Source organism: Oryzias melastigma, unplaced genomic scaffold (genome assembly GCF_002922805.2).
Source record: "Oryzias melastigma strain HK-1 unplaced genomic scaffold, ASM292280v2 sc00300, whole genome shotgun sequence".
Lineage (NCBI taxonomy): Eukaryota > Metazoa > Chordata > Actinopteri > Beloniformes > Adrianichthyidae > Oryzias > Oryzias melastigma.
In genome coordinates this window covers 66,577-90,440 of record NW_023416913.1, presented here as the reverse complement: position 1 = coordinate 90,440, position 23,864 = coordinate 66,577, and the positions used below count along the sequence as shown (strand labels likewise).

Genomic DNA, 23,864 nt, shown 5'->3' with positions numbered 1-23,864 from the left:
TAAAGATATTCACATGTATTTTGAGCATAAACAAGATGAAATATTTTATTTTGTGTGTTTAGCTGATCTTCACAGAAACAGCACATGTACAAATATTTTTGAGTAAAATCTATTTTCTTTTCCTTACAATTACAGTTTGGATTAATGGTGACCTCATTTCCATTTGGCACCAGAAGGACAGTTCAACAAAACCACCACAGCGACGTGAGCTCGACGAGGACCCACATCACCTGGTTCAGCTGAGGCGGACGGTGGTGGACATCTTTTATTTTAATTCTACAAGGAAGAGCAGCTCCTGGTTCTCTCGTCTCTGTGGAGGACGTGAACAAGCGACGTCTGGAGTCTGGAGCTGTCATGGGGATCGGAGAGAACGTCCAGCAGCTGCACACTCTTCAACCCACCAATAAACTTTTATTCTCTTTCATTTCTTACTGAATTTGTTTTCAGTAGTTATAAATGTACTCTTTAGGATCATTTATTAGGTTCTTTAAATATAAAAACAGACAGTATTATCATAGATGATGGTTTCTAACCATGACATGTGTAAAGAGGTCCCTACTTTGAATAAAGGGAAACTAATTCTGAATTTTCAATGATTAATGTTTGTAATGTTTTGAATCATTTTATCTGCTTCAAAAATAAATTTTGTACAGATCTGACTTTGACCCACATTTCCTTTTGTCTGACCTATATGCTAAAACAGTGAATAAACAGAAGAGACTGGTCACTCAAATATGTTAAACATGATTTTTATTGAATCACACACATCAGCAGGAGTCATCTTTATATGTTAAAATTAGAATTTTACTGCCTTTAAATGTAAATGCTGGATTATTTTGGATTATAAATCCGCTCACCACCAGAAGCAGACCTGAAGAGGAACATACAAGATAAACATTAGATACAATTAAAAAGATAACATTTAATATACATTAAAATCACAAGACAAAGATAAATATAACATGTACACATTTGTTAAAAAATAAGTATTTAAATTCACATTCTTCACATTTTAACTTCACATGAAGAGATTCTGGTGTTACTGTAGCAGATCTGAATCATGTCCTTATATGTTATAACTTTGTGATTAAAGAAAAGAACTATCAATAAAAATACAGAGAAAACGTCCTTTTTTAAACTTTAAACACAATAGATATTAATGTTGCTGAGAATTTTAAAAAATCGAATTACTGGAACTAAAATAAATAATCATAATATACATTAATGATTTATTTCCGGCAAATATAAAGTTATTCTAGGCCCTGCGACAGACTGGCGACCTGTCCAGGGTGTACCCCGCCTTCGCCCATCAGTAGCCAGGATAGGCTCCGGCACCCCGCATCCCCGAAAGGGACAAAGCGGACAAGAAGAAGAAGATAAAGTTATTCTTTTAGTACTTGCGGGAGAAAAGACACCAGATGACTCCCAGAGAGAGTTGGAACAGTTTACATCACGGCAGCAGGACAAAAACCGAAATATAGCGATCATGCTAACGCTAAATCTGTAGCAGACAGCAAAACACCGGAGCATTCCTCCCAGAATCCACCGCGATCGTCACCTGTCAATCATAGGCCGCACCCCCTCATTAAGCGAAAATAAATGCCATTTTTAAAAAAAATTACAAACTTAGAAAAAAATCCACTCCCCTCAGAGTTGTCATGGATCAAATATGCAGCTATTGATGAAATAAAAACGTTAAGCACCAGGCATTAAAGGGGTTTATTAGAGGGCTGAAAATGAGGATTTTAACATGGGAGTCTATGGGAATTTGCTCACTCTAAGCACCAGCCTCTCTGGTCAGTGCCGGTACTGCAACGTTTTGTTACTTCCGGGTTAGCTTCACGTTCCGCCTGCCAGTGTTGGGGGTTGGTTGCTACGCAAGTTTTTAAGTCTGGTCTCGAGCTCTACGCACAAATCGGGCATGCACCGTCTTCAATCCGGTTCAACATTTCCAATCACAGTCTCAGCAGTGCAGAGCTGTGACCAATCAGGGACTCTGATTAAGGAGCTGCTTGTGTGGCGTCTGCTTCAAAGCACTGAAGTGCCAAACACGATCAAAGAGAAATGAATCATAGCGGTTTGTGTCCGGTCGGGTTAATATGACACCCAGACAGACATTTAAAAGGACAGAGTTGTGAAAACATAAAATATGGAGCAACATTTCGGGGATTTTCAACTTTCACTTTTACTGCGAGATTCTTCCTGTTGTAGATGGTAGAGGAGCGCTAATGAACAGTAATAATACAATAGAAGAAGAATCTCCTCTCAGCTACTGCGTGCGTGACCACGCTGCTCCGGATACCACCTGCTGAGCGTGGGTTCATAGACCGCGTTCTTGAACGCACTGCACGCAACCGTTGTGGAAGCACCTTTGAAGATTCTGTTCGCGCACGGACATCACTCACTCACGCGGAAGTATTCAGTCTCTCGCACGAAGACTTTTTCAGCTGGTGGAGGAGGAAAAAGCTCTTGCGAGAGTCTGATTTGTCCGCGCAGAATGGCTGATGAGTGCGCAGAATGTCTTATTTCTGCTGGAGTTTTGGCATAAAAAAACACCTCCCATTCATTCTAAGTGAGACATCCAGCTCCTCCCACACCTGGTGCGCCGTCAGAAACACGCTTTTTGACAAGCGGCAGGCTGTGCATTTGTCACGCTGCGAATGAGGGGCGGGGCACAAGAATCACGTTCAGTGTGAAAGCACTTCCAGCAGCTTCAAGGCTCCTCCTCCTCCCAATTGACTGGAGGAATGAGTCATATACCTCACCGTGATTAGTTCATTCAGCTCTGCACATAACAACTGTCATTCATATTAACCTTACTGCACGAACAGTAATCTTTCATATGAAGATGGGGCCCGCAAATTATCATCACGCGGGCAGCAGATGGCCCGCGGGCCGCGAATTTGAGACCCCTGCACAAGACTTGAATCAACCCACTCACTCCCACAAGCACACCCTGGAGCTAATAGTTGTCTGCTCACTTTGTGTTTGTGTGTTAAATTCAGTATTTCCGAAAACTTCTTGAGTTGGTTCTCATTATTTTCAGTGTTTAAAAGACATTTTCTGGACAGAGTTTTCCTCCGTGATCGTGAACTCTGATTGCTGAATTCAATTCAAGTTCAATGACCTTATTGCACTACAGGCATAACATTCCAGTGGTGGGTGATGTTCCCAGCAGCTGTCATACTCTGCAGTGACTGTGGCCATTCGTCCACTGAGACGCCAGCGATTACTAGGGCTGCTACGTTTAGTCACAACTACGTCGACTATTAAAATGGTTGACCACTAATTTAATAGTCGACATGTCGTTTATGTTTCTTTTTATTTATTTTTAATATCCAAACTACGGTGCGTGCTTTTTAATGTCGGGTCTGTCATTCTCTCTGACACAAATGCGCAGTAGTGCTAATCCAGTCAGTAGTGATGTAACAGCCCGCCAAAGGAGCTTGAAAATCTGGGAAACAAGACAGGGTTTTTCCTGGCTTAAAATAAGGTGGTGGTGGTGTCTCATTACAGCCTAAGATTAACTTTTGCTTCCCCGACCAAATGTATTACAAATTGACTATTTAAAAAAAAAAAAAGGACAAATCAGTATTATTTAGGTTCAAGTTTATTTCTTTATTTTCTTCTAAGTGCTTCTTAGCAAATAGCACCTCATGGAAACAAACAGATCCATGAACATTTACTGAACATGGGATTGGACGAGGGCTGCATGGTGGCGCAGTGGTTAGCGCTCTTGCCTCACAGCGAGAAGGCCCCGGTTCGACTCCCGGCTGGGACCTTTCTGTGTGGAGTTTGCATGTTCTCCCCGTGCATGCGTGGGTTTTCACCGGGGACTCCGGCTTCCTCCCACCGTCCAAAAACATGCTTCATAGGTTAATTGGTGACTCTAAATTGTCCCTAGGTGTGCATGTGAGAGTGAATGTGTGTGTGATTGAGGCCCTGAGACAGACTGGCGACCTGTCCAGGGTGTACCCCGCCTTCGCCCTTCAGAAGCCGGGTTAGGCTCCAGCACCCCCGCGACCCCAAAAGGGACAAAGCGGTCAAGAAGTTGGATGGATGGATGGGATTGGACGACCAATATCTTTTCATTACTACTCAGATACTTATTTGCACAGAAAACAGTCTGTAGCAGAGCATTTGACTCGTCAATGTTATAAAATAAAAGTGGGCCCCAGGTGGGTTTGTCCGCCGGTTCTATGGTGGCCCCACATGTGTTTGCCCACACTGCCTTGAGTGGACACTCAGTAGTCTGGCTTGCTGGGGAGCGGAGCTCACTAACTCGCTACACTGTCCGCCGGGCAGCTGGTTAGCGTAGGGACCCAGATCACTAAGTCCCTACCTAAGCCAATGTAGGCAACACACATGAGACAACTATGGAACCTGCGGACACACCCACCTGGGGCCCACCAATTGAGTGAAAAGGTAAACCATTTGGGGCCCACATTGGAATGTTCGCTGGGCAGTTTTCAGTGCAACACCGGCTTTGTAATGCTACAGACGCTGCTAAAACAGTGGATTCAATTCTGCCCAAGTTAAAAAATACAGTTTTTATTCATGTCTGATGAAGTAATTTTGTATTTATTAGCTGCGTCTTAAAGACTGGTAGATGACACACAGAACAGACCGGGTGACGTGTTGCGTCGTGTGTGTGTTTACCTCACGTGCAGACAGACGGTGAAGGATGAGAGGACAAAATAAATTCACCAAAAGAAGAGATCACGAATATGACTGATTCTATGGAAGCATTTACTGGTCATGTAGTGACTAACCGTCTAACTTTTACCCCCCAAAGAGGAGAAAACGCTCACAACTAGAGTGTTTTTCTGACTCTTCAAAATAAAAGTCCATACCATACTATACCATATTCCTCCGCTTCATCTGGGACCGGGTCGCGGGGGCAGCAGTCTAAGCAAAGATGCCCAGACCTACCTCTCTCCGGCCACTTCCTCCAGCTCTTCTTGGGGGACCCCGAGGCGTTCCCAGACCAGCCGAGAAACATAGTCTCTCCAGCGTGTCCTGGGTCTTCCGCGGGGCCTCCGCCCAGTGGGACATGCCCGGAACACCTCACCAGGGAGGCGTCCAGGAGGCATCCGGATCAGATGCCCGAGCCACCTCAACTGGCTCCTCTCGATGCGGAGGAGAAGCGGCTCTACTCCGAGCTCTCTCCGGGTGACCGAGCTTCTCACCCTATCTCTAAGGGAGCGCCCAGCCACCCTGCGGAGAAAACTCATTTCAGCCGCTTGTAGTCGGGATCTCGTTCTTTCGGTCAGGACCCAGAGCTCATGACCATAGGTGAGTACTGGAACGAAGATAAACCGGTAAATTGAGAGCTTTGCTTTCTGGCTCAGCTCTCTTTTCACCACAACGGACCGGTACAGCGACCGCATAATAGCAAAGTCTATCATGATAAATATGGTTTTGGTTTTATCTCCCAGCTCTAACTGGAAGGTAAAGAGATAGAGCGGGGGTGGCCAACCCTGGTCCTCAAGAGCCTCAACCCTGCCTGTTTTCCAGCTCTCCCTGGACTGATTGATGCTGACAATTGAAATCAGGTGTGTTCAGTCAATCAGGATGTGGAATCATTTACGTCAACTAATCAGCAGGAAGCTGGTCAGGGAGAACTAGAAAACAGGCAGGGTTGAGGCTCCTGAGGACCAGGGTTGGCCACCCCTGAGATAAAGGCTCTTCCAGGACACTCTGCTGCAGGACTGCATGTTTGGAGAGCTTGAAGCTCAAGGTAGAAGCCGTGTTGAAGTGAACATACCGCTGATCTGCTGATTGTTTCCATCTGCTTCACTGTCAACATGTTCCTCCAAAGCAGGAATCTCCATCAAGGTTTCAGTCTCCTGCTTCAGATCAAGCTGCTCTTCATCCTGACTGATGCAGAGTTCTCCTGGTTCCTCTTTCATCGATGAAGGTTCTGGATCCTGCAGTTCCTCTGGAGTCTGTGGAGGTTCTGGATTCTCCTGGTCCACTCTGAAGTTCCTCTGCTGGTTGCAGAGATCCTCTTCAGTCGACCAATGCTGGGGGAGGACTGCAGGGACACAAACACAAGAAGGGGGGGCTTTTAGACGCTGACAGGACTTTAGGGTCAAGCACCAAGAAACTATACTGCTCACAAAAATTAAAGGAGCACTTTAAAGAAACACATTAGATCCATCAGATCTCAATATGAAGTTGGATATCTATACAAATAACAACAGGGCAGTGTCTTAGGAACAAAAGAATCCCAAGTCTTTTAATGGAAATACAAGTTTTCAGCATACAGAGGACTCAAATGTGTAGACACCATCAAATCAGAGTGAAATGAAGATGTGAAGACCCAAACATAATGTCCCAGAGATGTTCTATAGGGTTTTAGACATGTATCTGGATACGTATCGTTCCGTGAGACATGTATCTGGATACATATCATACCTTGAAACATGTATTTGGATACATATCGTACCGTGAGACATGTATCTGGATACGTATCGTACCGTGAGACATGTATCTGGATACGTATAGTACCGTGAGACATGTATCTGGATACGTATCGTACCGTGAGACATGTATCTGGATACTTTTCATATCGCCAGACTCTTGTCAAAACACAAGTATTTACGCTAAACTTCATGATGAATGACAAAAGCTGTTCAGAGCAATGATGTGGAGTCAGGGGAGGCAGAAACACAGCAGAATACAGCTTCACAAGGATCCAAAGAACAGAAATATTCACTGTGACATGACTGTTTTGAGATGATTTTTTTCTGTGGATTTTTAACGTTTCTTTGGTTAAAAACACAAGTGTTGAATTTTCTGCTGTAATCCAGGAGAACAGCAGCAGAGACACAGACAGACATCTTTTTAGTCCAGCTTTGACATAGTTTTGACATGTCCACATGTTTTCATTGGATTTGATACATTTGACTAAGAATTCCTTCAATCTCATTTCATGAAACCTCTGGGATGTTTCTGTGTTTCACAGTCTAAACAAACCTGACCGGTGTTATGGCGAGAACTGCGTGTTTGCCGAGAAGTGCATCCCCTGTTGCAGGAGCGCACACGCACAACTCAGTTGGATCTTTGTGCTACGGCTCGTCCCACTGCCAGAATGTGTCTCAGGAATTGTTGATTTGTTTCGTAACACTCATATTTTTCCCAAAGAGTGAACAAAGAAGATGGATGATTACGACTAATTTTATTCTGGAGCTCTTGGGAGTTCGCTGATATGTTCAAGTTTTTCTTTTCTTTTTTTAACCATATAAACATTAAACAAGCAGAGGCACAGATTCTGTCCGGCCGCTGCTGATCCAGCCTGTCAGAATCTGCCCCCACACCCACCCCCACCGCGATCATTTGTAGTAGAAACAAAGTACTTAATAAATGTTCGTTGTTACAAGCTTCCACTACAGAGTCACATTCATAAATCGTGTCTTTTCCCAGAATTTTGTCAAAAAGGCTGTTTTTAGTTTCTTCTTTTTTAACACTGTGTGTGTGGAGAGGGAAGGCAAATTCTGGCAGAGGGAACGCTTGTCACAATCCTGTGATCACGTCCTTTTGCGGAGCAATGGGACGGCTTTAAAGTTTATTTCATGGGATTCTTTGTTTACCTGAATCTTTATCTGTCTCAAGTTTTTTTTACCTGGACATTCTTGAAAAAGAAATACATTAAAAGAAATATATATGCAGTTATGAAGTGTTTATGTAATCCACGTTTATCGTTGGACACTGCCGCGGAGGAAAGCAGCTTCATGCCGCATGAACACTTAGAAATATTGTGTATATCAGAGCAAAGCTAGAAAAAAAGCAGCTTTTTCTTAGAATCAGCTGAGTCACGGGGGATCGCGTGAACAGTAGAAGATTTATGGTAAGCCAAAAAGCCATTGGGGAATCCCACAGCTTATTTCATGGATTCTTGAAGAGCATGCATCCATGCCAAAATAAAAATGTTGGTCTGTAAGGAAAGAGGAAAACCACTTCTGAACATTTCCAAAGAGGCCCACTTCACTCTTAAAACTAATAAAATCTGGTGATCTACTGCATCACCAGCAGCACCAGAACAGAAAGTTTCTGGGAGTCTAAATCAATTCTAAGATCATCAACAATCTTTGAAGAAAAAAAACTCCATGTCAATAATATGGAACCGGTTTGGGTTTGCACCAGACAGCGACCAAAATCTCTGAATATCTACCATGAACAGTTGAAGGGGCAGGCTTTAAGAAGATCCTTAAAATTTTAGATCCCCGCTACGAGTTGCCCAGCCTCAAGGTTTTTCAAACACCACCATCCAACAGTTATATACAGACTGCAGCCGCACAGTTGCACAGGAAATACAACATGTGCAGTTTTATGCAACAACGAGCGTGGTCCAGCAGAACATCAGAACCATATCCGAGCTTTACAATTCACTACGTGCACAATCGGGAGCTACGCAGTGCCACCATGTATTTTCCTGATGACCACACTGGTGAGCTAATCGCTGCAGGACTACGTAAAGCTCTCGTGTCATGAGACTTAAACAAAAAAAAATGACATGTATGACAATAGAATAATCCAATAATTCAAATTTTCTATTTAAAAGTACAAATATTTGTGACGTCCAAGATCGCTGATTCCCGATCTTCATAAATATAGTAGATTGTAGTAAAATGTTATCAAAATACTATCTGAGGATGATGTATTTTTGCTCTGAAATGGAGATTAACGTAAGATTTTAAGTTTACGAACTAAAACAAAGCCGGAAGCGCTGTGCTACCGTGACCGGAAGTAAACACATCTTTGTGACGGTGAAGCTTCCGCTTTTCAAAATAAGACAAGCGAGAGCTTTATTCCCTTCAAAAACTGAGACTGAAGTTCCACTCACAGACATAACTTCTGAAAAAATGAATTAGCTTTAACATCAGAGCTTTAGCTCCAGTGTTTACATTCTTCTGGTTATGATAACTCTTCAACATTTGACGCAATTAACGAAACTCCAGCTTATTCTAAAAGAAACAGCCTTGCGCTGCTGAAAGGTGGATGTAATCAACATGAATCAGCTGATTCTGCTGCAGAAAAAAAAAAACTTTTTTCATTTGGGCTCTGTACCAATATGTGATGCTTAGAATGTAAAATGTTGAAGAACTTTGAGGATAGAAAATTGTGGAGAACATTTTCAGGTTTTACTGTTAAATGATCAAAAATGAGAATGATTTTTAAAATGCTTTCTATGTTGTTTTTATTACTGCTGAACTTAACCAGAAAGTTGACAAAAATAATAATATTAATAAAATGACAAACAGTATTTCTTTCTATCTAAATCTTTGTCTTTTATCAGTTTTGTTGATTTTGATCTCCTGTTCTAAAGGAAAGCATGATGGTGATTTAATACAAATATCTAAATATTCATATATCCAGTAAATAGACAGACACAGAAAAAACATTTCTTTAAAAAGTAAAAATCGTGATTCGATTTGTGGATCGTTGAGTTTAAGTTGTGAATCAGATTGCCACCTTAGCAACAATCCACCACCCTAACAGCAATGGTCTTACAGCAGAAAAATTAGACTGACTTGAGTTAATTTGCTGGAGCCAGAAATAATGTGTTTTCTATGGGTGACGTCACACCTGCTCTATCCAGTTCTATTATACAGGCAATGGATCTAATAGCAAAGTGGTCTACAAAACTGACATGTAGAATCCATCTGATGTTGACATGGAGGACTCTACGAATCTATTTAGGGTTATTAGTCTTAAAAATGTATTTGGTTTTGTTTCTTAGAATTAGGGTTGAGAATTTGAGGGTTCTTGCTTTACTGCATGATTCTACATCAGGGATGCCTGATACGTCCATAGCGATTGGCCGGTCAATCACGAAGGATGTGTGTGACATCAAAAGCATCGCGAGAGTCTCAGCTGCTCCGTGAGCGAGAATAACGACCCGCTGATTTCCCATCATCCCTTTGTTTACACTCTCTCCCGTTAGCTTACAGCCCCGAGCTAACATTAGCAGTGAAACTAAAACGATTAACAACATAGGAGATATCCAGCCGAACAGTTTAGAGCCGAACAGCAGCTCAGACGAGGAAAACAAAGACGTTCATTGATCTATTTTTCTGAACGTGGATGAACATACCTGTAACGTGGAGCTGAAGCTGCGGGTTCCAGCTGGAATCCATCAGTCTGCTCTGACCACAGAGCTCCTGCTCGATCTGGACGATGGTTCCTTCAGCAGCAGAAAGTTGTTCTTTGTCAGAATCTTTCTGAGATTCTGTAGACATGGTTCCTGCAGCTGCAGAAGATCTTCAGCTCCAACAAACACCAAAGTCCTCTGAACAGCAGCAGCTCCGATCATCTGCTAGTCTCACAATCACAGCCACGTTGTCTTTACGTTCAACACGAATTCACTCATTTTTGACCAAATGCTGAGAGTTCCCCACGAACCACGTATCGTGCTTTCTGTCCATAAACCTCACGAACGTCCCGACGAAACACCGCCGTCGTCTCAGCACAAGCTAACGCTGCTAGCATGCTAGCGCATCGTTATGTTTACTTCCGGGTCACGTGAGCAAACGTCATTTAAAAAAGAAGAAACAAACTGCATAACTGGACCTGAATATTGTTCAAAATGATTTCAATATTTTCAAAACAGTTTTAGTTCAGGAAATTATTAAAAATAATAAGAATAAAATAGTTCTGGGTAAACTATATGCAGACGTTCAAACCTAAAGGCAAGTTTATGGTTTTCCAGAACGCATAACAAACATTAATGACCCTTTCTGGGATCTTCACACAAAAAAGTCAGAAAATAAATACTTCACTGACTCTGTTCATTTTCTCCACAAACTCCAGATTGTAGATGCTTAATCTTCATTTTAGAAAATAATGCTAACTTGACTTGCTGCTGCTTATTCTATTATTCTTTAGCTGTGGTGTGACATTTTTTTAGGCTCAGCAGCGTCCTCTGCCTTGTGGCACGCGTACTGCCGTGAGGCAGGCGTACTGACTGCCTCACCTAGTGTATTTCTAAAGCGCATTTTTGGTAAAGTCTATGAGTCTCAAAGGAATAAGAACATTTGGTAATTAAATAACAAAGCATCTTCTATGATGATTAAAAAGACCAAAGTATTAAAAAGCATGCGTAAGCTGCAAATCCTGTCGGTGTGTGCGGTGCAGGGTAGGCACAAGCTGCTGATGCCTCACTGCTACTGTCTTATATATGTCTTATAATTATAATGAGGAACGTGAGCTGGGCTTAGACCGTCGTGAGACAGGTTAGTCTGCACGCCACTGTCCTCTCCTAATGTGACACGTTTGTGTGTATAGTGTTAATGTTACTGCAAATACTTCTATTTATGATTATTATAACACTGTGAAGAAGCTGGTATCTTTTTATTTCATCTATGTTTATTTTACTTTATTTTCTAATCAATATATTTATGTTAATGAGTTTGATACTTCAGTGTTTTGTCATCATTTTGAAGACGGTATTATTCTGTCGTTCTTAAGGCTTAAAAGTATCAACATTGTGAACATATAGTTAAAGCATTATTGAGCAATTATTACAATTTACACAACATGTAATCATCAGGAATCCTTCATCTGATTCTGGAACATTTAAATAAAATACTTTGACTTACCAAAGAGTGAGCAGTGACTCTGTTTTAAAGCTGAAACAATCATGAACATCTTGGTCCAAAAGCATCAAAACATTCCAGGACGCCACTTCCTGTCAACAAATTTACAAACAAGCATTTGCACTAAATCAGTCTTCAATGACACTCACCGTCACAGTTGATGCAGAAAACCCAAGGAAACCAGAACTAGAACCATTTTCATCCCAACTAAATCCTTTCAAAGAGCCTCAACCAGACTGGAGCATCCCAGAAATCTGGATTTGACAAACCAGCACAGGAACAAAGGATCAAGCACAGCTGGAAAGACAAACACAAATACATGAATATGGTTCTTACCTGTCGCAGCTCCACCTGGAAAAGAATCGGATCCAATTACAATGGAGAAGCCCAACAATGATGAGCACAAAGACGAATAAGAAGATTCAGAAAAAGGACAGATTCTCTCAGCGTTAGAGCTCCAAACCACAGAGTCATCCTTTCACAAACCAACAAGTCCTTCACTGATTCAGCTCCAGACCAACAACAACCTTTGCTAGTCCTGTGAGCAGATGCTGGTCAGAGAACAGAATTCAAACTACAGACCTCCAGTTCTTCATCAGGTCAAAAACAAAATTGTCAAAATTGTTTTTGTCAAAAACAAACAAAAACAAGAATTATTCTTTTTCACATTTTAATGTTTTCATGGATGAAATTCCGTTTGAAAAAGTGTTTTATGAATCAAAATATTACCAGAATGATGATTATAGGTGATGATTTAGTTTGGATTTTCAGAATAAAGTTTAGAAATGGTAAAAAAGAAGAACCGAGGAGTTTGAGAGAACAGTTTTCGGATTTTTTGTCATCTGTCCTTAAATAAGAAAAAACATGCAAACAAAAATCAAAGTCAGCTTCAATGAAGAACCTCCTCCTGCTACTGCACCTCCATCTTCAGCTCTTACTTTGAAAGTCTTAGCTCCTCCTCCTGCTGCTGCACCTCCATTCTCCAGATCAGGAGGAAGATGAGAAGCTGAGGAGGAGCAGGAATGATGGGAGTGGGACTTTCATTCAGACACGATCAAACATTTATGGAGAAAATCTTCAAGAAATAAATAGATGTTTCTTAAAGAGGAGAATTGTTGAAAGTCTACCCGACAACAACTGGAGATGTGACAGTGAGAGAAAAAGAAATGTTCAGATTTAGAGAGACAACAGTTCCTGCTCCATCCAGACTCTCAGCTCCATTTAGATACTGGATCCACTTTGAAAAGGTTTTTCACAATAAAATACAAAAGTTTTACTATCAGAGATAAAAACTAACAGCTAACTTGAACGTTTGTTCTTTTCTTCTTTAAGGAAAGATGACAATTAAAGCAGAAAACTGTTCTCTTAAACTCCTTCAATCTCCTATTTGATCATGCCTAAACATTATTCTGAAGATTAGAACCATAGAATTACCGTATTTTTCGGACTATAAGTCGCACTGGAGTATAAGTCGCAGGGGCCAAGAAATGCATAATGAAGAAGAAAAAACCATACATAAGTCGCACCGGAGTATAAGTCGCATTTTTTTCAAGTAATTTATTTTACAAACTGGTTGAAAAAAACGATCTTACATCATCCTGGAAGGTAAGTTATAACATTCATAAGTGAATAGAAAACAGGCTGAATATGTGTCAACACATATTCACATATTAGCATCATGAAAAAAACGAAAAGGTGTAGCATTTATATAACATAACAGTTTTATTTAACTATAGCCTCAAGAACTCATCAACTTTGTATCTTTACTGTAATTAATTGCACGCAATCTCACTCCATATCACTAAATCCCTTAAATTCTTCGTCCTCTGTGTCACGTCTGAATAACTAAAGTAAATAAAGTAATTGCATAGATCACCATAAGAGGGCACTCTAGACTTACGGTCCATATCTCATCATTAAAAATTCGTATATAAGTCGCACTGGAGTATAAGTCGCAGGGACATTCAATCTATGAAAAAAAACGCGACTTATAGTCCGGAAAATACGGTATTTAGAATCATCATTTTAGTCATTTTTGGATTCACAAAACCCTTTAAACGTCCACTCACAGCTAAAAGAAGGCGGGGCAAACCCCCACAGTCACGTGTCAGAGCATCATGCTAGCTGGAGTCCTTCTGCTAGTACTAGCATGTTTCCGAGCGTTGCGTTGACTCTTCTAAACAGATTTAATCCGTTAACAACAATAGTAACGCTGTGGGGAAAGTTTGAACTAATTCACTTTATTTAACGCGTCATGTGGAGTTTTTTACTCCAACTAGCCACAGCAATGACTGCTGCTTACCTCATCTCGACAGTCCTCACGAGACGGGGGGGAGTAGCGGCGTCCTTCAAAATAAAAGTCTCCACCCAGAACCTTCTCATAGAAACAACCAAATCAAAATGACAAAGAAGATTCGGGTGAAATGAAGGAAAGATAAAGAACACATGAGAAACATTTATATTTTAGATTTGAAAATATTAAGATTATTTTACTGTAGTTGTTTAATACAATGAAATTAGTCATGTATTTTTGTCCATTTTGAGGAGTGAATAAAAACAATGAGATAAACAATAAACAGATAAAGTCATAGTCCATGATTGAGTCCTTCAGGTTGACCCTAAAGATGATGATGTTCAAAGAAAGACTGAAGATGGAGACAAACAGATGATCATAAATGAAGGAGTTGTAATCCTCCATCATTCCAGTCTTCCAGCTGGATTGTAGATAAATGAGTTGTGGAAACGTGGATTTACAGAATCTCAGAGAAAAATCAACATTCTATGTGTAGAAAAAGTCCTGGATGATGTGAACTTGGTCCCTCTTTTCCAGTTTGAAGCTGCATGAAGATCTCTGGTGTTTTTGTTTTTTTTTTTGAAGGAGAAGAGTGTTAAAGTCAATCATCTGCAGCATTGGAGCCATGGATTCAACCCGAACTGGACCTAAATGCTTCTTCTCTCCATCGGATGGAACCTCCATCCATCCATCTTCCTGACCGCTTCTTCCCTTTCGGGGTCGCGGGGGTGCCGGAGCCTATCCCGGCTACCGAAAGGGCGAAGGCGGGGTACACCCTGGACAGGTTGCCAGTCTGTCGCAGGGCCTCAATCACACACACATGCACTCTCACATCCACACCCTAAACAGACTTAGAAAGAGAAGAATCTCTTCATTTGTGTTTCTTTGGACCTGCTGGAACACGGACCACTACCAAAGATGGATCCTACCTGTGGCAGTGAGGAGATCCAAACCACTGCATCATGGGATTTGACTGCACGTCTGTCAGTGTGTAACTGGGTTTTTAGTGGATTTGTTTGTGGAGACGACATTTTCTGATTCAGACTTCAGAATCATAGAAAAATAAGTCAAATCATCAGTAAAGTAACCCCTCATACTCGAGTTCTATTGGTTTGAAATGGATTTAGTTTGATCTGAATATTGTTCAGTTTCAGTGTCTGTGTGTATTTAAAAAAATCTCTAAAGTTCAGCTAAAGGTTGTTTTTTAATGTTGATACACAGAAAATGTCTTCAGATTTCTGAGAAAAACAGATTCAAGTCATTTAGGATTTCTGCCTGTGAAATTCTGGAAGATTCTTTTGTTCCAGAACCTTTCTGATGGATTCTCTGGATGTCCAATAAGTAGGAGGAGCAGCTGGAGTCCAGGCCAAACGGGGAGCAGAACCCTGGAAGTCCGGATTCTGTTGGAGGACGCCGCCATTCGAAGCCAGACGACAGTAATTGGTCGGAGTGTTGAGTCCACGTTTCTATGGCCACTGCAGTCACCAATCAGGAGTGAGCTTGTCTGAAGACCACACCCCTTCTAATGAAAGCTGATCAGGATTCTGACCAACAGAATGACTGAATAACAGCTTTTTATTTCTCTCTAGAAGTCTATGGGATTTTTAATTCACTTTTGAAGGAGAACTTCATCCAGTTCTCTATATACAGTCAGTGGTTCCTCTTGAAGATGTTATCAGGTCTCACATGAGCAGATCCAACAATTCCTTTAGAAGCATTTTGTGATGCTTGAACTTTGATCCAGTCATCTTTAATCAGAGGAAACTCCAGAATATGTGTGTCTGCTCTACTCTTTGTGCTCATTTCTCCTGCAGAGCGCTGATGATCTTCAGTCAATGTAGAAATAGCCAGAGGGGTTTAGAAGGATCTTCATTTTCACCAAGATGATTAATAATCATGTCTGGGTTTTTGGTGCTGGTTGGTGTGGGTGATGTGTTCTGGTGACGATGGTCTGAATATGCTTGGATGATCTTGACTAATGTGGAGGATTGTTTCCTGATGATAATCGTCTGAGTATATATTTTTATATTTTTGGTACTGATTAAGATAAATGACTTGTCTGTAGATGTTTGAAATTTAATTACATCACCGATCTTAAAGATGCTTAATAACCTGAGTCAAGATTGTAGAGACGGGGTGCCCAAACTTTTTCGCTCAGACACCAAATTCTAAATGGGATCCTGGTCTGTGGGCCAAATACAATATTTTTTTGCATGTCATAAAGTAAAAGGAGAAAATAAAGAGTATGATTTAACGTATTTATTTTGATTCTGTATTCATTACGGTGACACACATCAGTAAGAATATAAAGTAAGTTATTTTTGTCTTTGAAACTTTTAAGTATATTACAGCTGTGGAGTTTTAGAAAACCATAGAGAGTTAATGAGAAACGGGTGAAGGGTTTCAATCCTTTAACACCTAAACCTCGAAATGTCTGCCTGGACTGTTTGGCTCATTTTGACTATGGAAGGGTCTAAAAATGTCTTCCAAGTGAATGCTTTTGCCCATTTTTTTCAGAAGACATTGAATTTTCAATATATATCATCATTTTATAATTTTATCTATTTCATCATAGTGTTGGACCAATTTAAATAGTTAAAAAAACACAAAATCAAAATGTGGTTTTTAGAATTTTTAGTGAGAAAAAAAGTGCAAATGTACACGATTAACAGAATTTGTTTGTTAAAAGTTTAAATTTTTTCAGTATCAAACTAATTAAAACATAATTTTTGTTTCTCTCTAAACGTGTAAAAGAAGTGCATAAAATGTCAAATATCTCCAGGTGTTTTTAGTCACAGAGCAGTTCTGTCCTCCTCGGTGATGCTGCCAGTGACGGTCACAAGTCTCAAACGTCCGGGGATGCTCTTGGTGCAGATTCTGCAGCATCAGTGGTAAAAAGATTTCACCTGTTGATAGTTTTCCTGTATTTAGAGGTGATTGGACGGGGTTGGAGTGCGTCTGGGATTGTACCTCAGTGGATGAGGGTCTCCATCATCAGTTTCTGGATCTTAGTTGATGTGGTGAGCAGCTTTGGTCCCTGACCACATCATGAGCCTCCAGCATCTTCAGCACCAGCCCACAGACCTCATCACAGGATCCATTTGTTCTGATATTTATTTCCTGAACAGACATGAATATATGCTTACTTTATAAGATTACTTATAATTTATGAATAAAAAAAATCAGCTAACTTAAATTTGAATGACATTTCTCTCACACACTATGAGTTTCAAAGTAGAAACTAGTTAGCAGGAACTTGATTCTTTTAGGAAAAACAACCCGGAAATGCAGCTCCACAAACGTTACTTTTCCTGCCCAAAAATGACTCTCTTCATTGCACCTTCAGTCCCAAAGTCTTCTCTGAACCTCCATGAAGGTTATATATATCCCAGGATGGTCGTCTTTCAGACACTTTTCTTACTTTTCTTCGGCTGTTATGAAAACTGTTTTTGACTGCTCTGCTCTCTGCATCTCTCCATCGCTCTGTCTATCTTATCAGTAGACAAAGTAGCTCCTCTCGAGATTCTGGGTAAAAGAACCGTAATGACACAATATTGACAGGAAAGCACATTGTCTCAGCTTTCAGAAACTGTTAGAATTTTTCAAATAGAACAAACCGTTTAGGATTTACGATAATTCAAAGAGTGCTCGTGCAAATGCGTCACGGGCAACACGCTCGGTGTGAAAAGGTTTTAACTTCACTCCTGGCTTCTGCAGCCACGACTTGGCAAACCAAATTTGGCCACCGGGCCCCACTTTGGGCACCCATGTGGTAGAGTATTAATATTTCATAAGTCCTGAACCGGATGTTGATGAAACACTTCAAGAAAATGGTGAGGTCAAACCGAGTAGGGATCATATAAATTCAACCACTCCACTCCCTCTCAAGTGATCAGCTTGTGATTGATAATGTAAGATTTTATTTGATGTATAATTACTTTAACGCATGAAATAAACAATTTCACTCATTCACCAGTTCAACAACCAACAAACAGCAGAAAGCCACACTGTGGGAAAGACTCCACACTTCTGACTGATGTTCACGTCCACTTTATTCTTCACAGGAAAGATTGAGACAGAACACTGACAACTAAAAAGAACAGAGAAGCACTTCTAATCTCTGATACAAAACAGGAATCACAACAACACAAACACCAGTCACACTCTTTATCTGACTCTTCTTTAAAGGGGCCATACTTTCTTTAGCCATTTAGAGTGAACTATATCCATATATATGAACATATATTACCTTTGGACCAATAGAAAATTAATTATTTATGAAATATTAGTTATATTTCGTAAGTCTGTTCATATCCGGAAGTAAAACAGCTCGATTCCTGAAGCTCTGCCTGCTGGTGCGCAAGGCTGCAGTTCATTTCATGACGTCATCCTAGAGTCTGTGGCAGTACGTCTGTGTTTCTCCCATAAAAATAATCCAAGCTTCTTCAAAGATGGATGCACATGTCTTACATCTGCTTTCAGTTGGCCTGGCCATCACCACATTGCTCCACAGCAAAAGCGCTATATAAATATATGCTATTCACAACATTGTCTCAACATAAACTAAAAACAAAATGATTAAATGAACAACTTTAAATAATAAAAAAGTACAACAATCTACTAATAAAAATGTAATCAGCATAAACTGAACTTTATCAAAATGACTATAATTTTAATCTTACATAGCTCATAATTTAAAACAACACATCCATATTTACATGTGTATCTAAAGAAAACACTTAGTTAAAACGTTTAATACTTTTTTCAATGAATACAAAAAGTGAAACTCATGATGTATAGAATCATTTACACATTCCTTCATTTTGAGTAATGTGATCATAGTGGCTTACATATGATAAAAACCTAAAAAAAATAGTCTTATAAAACAGAAGGACCATTAAAGGATTTTTCAGAGCATGTCAGATTTCAGAAAAGTGTTCTTTTCTCTGCATTCCATAATCACTTGTTCCTCCTTTTTATTGAATGACTGCATCCATGTGGTTTGGAGGTCATCAGCTTTTTGGACTTTTAGGCCAAATCCAAATTCTTCCCCTCTCTTTTCCCCTTAATTTGAAATGGCAGTTTAAGTGGAACTTGTGTCCGGAATTATTATTTTTTAATTAACCCTCCAACCAGAGGGGTCCTAAGTCCACCATAGCGAGAATAAACTGCGTTGCGCTGAGAAGCGCTTTCCTTCACATGGGTGCGCTCTGAAACACAAAAGTTTGCATTTAAATGTAAGTAATGACTTTTTGTTGTAGCGTGACTTTTTAAAGTTATAAAACCGCTGTTGTTATGTGTATTCAAGCGCTGGAAGGTCTGTGCTAAAGCTAGTGGAGCGGCGATTATTGATGACATCATCAAACGAAAGCCACGTCCGAAATATTAGACACTATTTTTTCATAAGCCTTCGAGTGAGGAAGATGCTGAACGTTTTGGCATTTTGTGTGTTTTTCATTATTGTTTAAGTGTAAATGTTTAATTTAAGTTATCTTGATGGAATGCATATTCTTTTTCTTCACATTTTTGCTTTTCCTGTCTTGTTTCAGGGTATAAGCTTTCTCATTATTTGCAGGTGCTCTTTTTCTAATCCTGTGCTCTGATTGGCTGCAGAAATGTTTGTAGGAAGTGGTCCTGCTTATATAAGGAAGAGTTGAAAATGGTGTCAGGAGCCCTTTCGGACTTTTCTGTGACCAAATAAATTCATTTGCCCAGCAGCAACAGTTTTAGGTTGGCTGTTTCTTTGTTTTGCCTGATTTCTCCCTACTTCTTCTTGGCCCACGTGCAACACTCCGTTTGAAGGGCTAAATGAAGGGGATGGGAAGAATTCAGATTGGGCCTTAGACTCAACTCAGACTCCACTCAGCTTGTCAGCAGTGAAGTGATTTGGAAACCAACTTCATTTTACCAACTGACAGACCATTTTAAGGTCTTTATCATGTCATAGTTTACTCTTTCAGAGTAAACTATATTCAGATTGATCTAATCTGTCTCTGAAGATTAGGTGCAAGAGGAACCCATTTCTTCTCAGAGTCAATGCTGAAATGAAAGAATTTTGAAGGCGTTTAGTGCTGACAGTGTAGACGCTTTCTGAAAGGGGCTGTTACGGCAGTGGCCGTATTAGGTTTTTCTTTTCTTTTTTGTGTGTTTTTCTGTCAGAGTGGAACTTCTGTGTACTTGGTGGATCTTTGTTTGTGTGTCTGTATTTTGTTTCTTTCAGGTGTGGAGCTGGAGGTCGTGGGTTTTGTTTAGTCCCACTCTTTGTAGCTTATTTTGATGTTAGATTTAAGTGAAGCTGTAGGGGTGAACTGACATTTTCTTTACTATAATGTTTCTCCTGTTTATGTTAGTCCAGTGAGGTCAGTGTTTTTCATCCTTTTCTTTTCTCTTCTGCAGGTAAGCTCCCTAGGTAGAGTTAGTTGGGGTTTTGTTTGTTATTTTGGCTTTGGTTCACTCTGAAGCCTTTGGTTTCACTTTTGAGTTATTTTTATTTTCCTTGTGAATAAATGTAACTATTTTAAGGAGACATTCTTCTTGTGTTTTTGTAACACATCTTTGTTTAATTTACCTTAATGCTATGCCCAGACCTCTAGACAAAATGAGGCATAACAGGAGATGTCCTCACTTTGTGATGGCAGCTTTTGAGAAACCGGTTGTTTTTGTGGATTAGAAGGGGCTGGTGCTCAGCAGGTTTTTAGAGAATTACTTAGAAATACCTGAATGGAGCAAAATACCGATTTGGGGTTGTTTATAGTGAGGACTTAACCCTATAATACATTTTTATGGCCCGCAGCATCAGGTACTGATGGCAAGGACCATATTATTTTTTTAATATTTTATTTTAAATTGCCCTTAAAATAATATTTTTTTTCACAATATTACAATTTGTAGTTAAACTACTTGTGTCTGCATGAGTCCTCTGCTGTGAGTTTCACTGATTTTTGAAAAAAGGCTTTTCTCTTGTATGAGTTCTCATGTGTTTTTTAAGATAAGATATTAGACTAAAACTTTTATCACATTCTTTACACAGAAAAGGCTTCTCTCCTGAATGAGTTCTCATGTGTGTTTTGAAATAAGATATGCGACTAAAACGTGCATCACATTCTTTACAGGTAAAAGGCTTCTCTCGTGTATGAGTTATCATGTGTCCTTTGAGATTAGATCTATCACGAAAACTTCTGTCACATTGTTTACACAAAAAAGGCTTCTCTCCTGTATGAATTCTCATGTGTGTTCTGAGACCAGATTTATCACTAAAACTTTTGTCACATTCTTTACACAAAAAAGGCTTTTCTCCTGTATGCATTCTAATGTGTTTTTTGAGATAAGATATTAGACTGAAACTTTTGTCACATTCTTTACACAAAAAAGGCTTTTCTCCTGCATGAAGTCTCGTGTGTGTTATGAGATGAGATTTATCACTAAAACTTTTATCACATTCTTTACACAAAAAAGGCTTTTCTCCTGTATGAGTTCTCATGTGTTTTTTTAGGTCAAATTTTCGATTAAAACCTTTGTCACATTCTTTACACAAAAAACGCTTTTCCCCTGTATGAGTGCTTATGTGTTTTTGGAGTTCATATGTTTGACTAAAACATTTATTACATTGTTTACACGAAAAAGGCTTCTCTCCTGTATGGATTGTCATGTGTTTTTTGAGATTAGATGAGCAACTAAAACTTCTGTCACATTCTTTACACGAAAAAGGCTTTTCTCCTGTATGAGTTCGCATGTGTGTTTTGAGATTACCCATATGACTAAAACCTTTATCACATTCTTTACACAAAAAAGGCTTTTCTCCTGTGTGATGTCTCATGTGTAATTTGAGAGTAGATATTCGACTAAAACTTCTGTCACACTCTTTACACGAGAAAGGCTTCTCTCCTGTGTGAGTTATCATGTGTCTCTTAAGTTTATATGCATAACCAAAACTTTTGTCACATTCTTTACAGGCATAAGGTTGTTCAGCAGACTTAGTTCTCATGTGGACAGATACATCATGTGGAATTCTTGTTCTTTTACCAGACCCTGTAGGGGAACGTCTCTTTTCTTTTGCGGATTGTTTGTATTTTTTAACCAAATTTTTTATCTTGGATTTTTTTTTAACATCAGAGTCACACTGACCTTCTGACATGTGAGAGCTGTTCACACTTTGGACATGACTTCTGTCTCTTCTCTTCCTCTGATCTCTGTTCTCTTCATCTGGACTTGATGTTGATTCTTCATGTTGGTTTCCTTCTTCATCCTGACTATCAGTTCCATTAAAGCTCTGCTGATTGCTTAGATCTGCTTCACTGTCAACATGTTCCTCAAAAGTACAAAACTCCATCAAGGTTTCAGTCTCCTTCTTCAGATCAAGCTGCTGTTTATCCTGACTGATGCAGAATTCTTCTTGTTCCTCCTTAATCTGTGAAGGTTGTGGTTCCTCCTGTTCCTCTTTAATCTGTGATGGTTCTGGTTCCTCCTGTTCCTCTTTAATCTGTGATGGTTCTGGTTCCTGCTGCTCCTTTTTAGTCTTGATGAGTTCTGGATCATTTTGTTCCACTCTGAAGTTCCTCTGTTTGTCCCAGAGATCCTCCTCTTCTATCACCCAGTGTTGAGGGAGGACTGCACAGAAACAAATACAAGAAAGTTTGATCCCTGTTATATATTTTTTTATCGCTAATTGCAAAATTTAAATTTAAATTACCACAGTCAGACGCCCTACTGCTTGAAATTTAAAATTCAGACCCTACAGGATTTTATAAAGGTTGCGATCGCAACTATTAACGCAAATTCAATCAACCCCCCTAATTTCTTGCTCTAGACTCAGCATCCTTCTACCAATATATTCACTGTCTCTCCTCTGAACATGTCCAAACCATCTCAGTCTGGCCTCTCTGACTTTATCTCCAAAACCTCTAACATGTGCTGTCCCTCTGATGTATTCATTCCTGATCCTATCCATCCTGGTCACTCCCAAAGAGAACCTCAGCATCTTCATCTCTGCTACCTCCAGCTCTGCTTCCTGTCTTTTCTTCAGTCCCACTGTTTCTAGTCCAAACAACATGGCTGGTCTCACCACAGTCTTGTACACCTTTCCTTTCATTTGTGCTGAAACTCTTCTGTCACACATCACACCTGACACTTTTCTCCACCCATTCCAACCTGCTTGCACTCTCCTCTTCACTTCTTTTCCACACTCTCCATTACTCTGTACTGTTGACCCTAAATACTTAAACTCCTCCACCTTCTTTATCTCTTCTCCCTGTAACCTCACTCTTCCACTCTGGTTCCTCTCATTCACACACATGTACTCTGTCTTACTGCGGCTAACCTTCATTCCTCTCCTTTCCAGGGCAAACCTCCACCTCTCTAACTCCACCTCCACCTGTTCCCTGCTCTCACTACAAATCACAATATCATCTGCAAACATCATAGTCCATGGTGATTCCTGTCTAACCTCATCCGTCAGTCTGTCCATCACCATTGCAAACAGGAAGGGGCTCAGAGCTGATCCCTGATGTAATCCCACCTCCACCTTGAACTCCTCTGTCACCCCTACAGCACACCTCACCACTGTCTTACAGCCCTCATACATGTCCTGCACTGCTCGGACATACTTCTCTGTCACTCCAGACTTCCTCATACAATACCATAGTTCCTCTCTGGGCACTCTGTCATAAGCTTTCTCCAGATCTACAAAGACACAGTGGAGCTCTCTCTGACCTTCTCTGTACTTCTCTATCAACATCCTCAAAGCAAATGTTGCATCTGTAGTGCTCTTTCTTGGCATGAAACCATACTGCTGCTCACAAATGTTCACTTCTGCTCTTAGTCTGGCTTCCACTACTCTTTCCCACACCTTCATTGTATGGCTCATCAGCTTTATTCCTCTGTAGTTACCACAACTCTGCACATCTCCCTTATTCTTAAAAATGGGCACCATCACACTTCTCCTCCATTCCTCAGGCATCTTCTCACCACCTAAG

The 23,864-nt window shown here is 40.2% G+C and overlaps 1 protein-coding gene across 1 annotated transcript; it reads right to left on the bottom strand.

Annotated features, from left to right (window-relative positions):
* Window positions 1–17,927: 17,927 nt before the first annotated feature.
* On the bottom strand, window positions 17,928–22,064 carry LOC112138303 (gastrula zinc finger protein XlCGF57.1). The gene has a single exon (XM_036210919.1). The coding sequence runs from the start codon at window positions 22,025–22,027 to the stop codon at window positions 20,825–20,827; it is 1,203 nt and encodes a 400-aa protein (XP_036066812.1). The 5' UTR covers window positions 22,028–22,064; the 3' UTR covers window positions 17,928–20,824.
* Window positions 22,065–23,864: the final 1,800 nt, after the last annotated feature.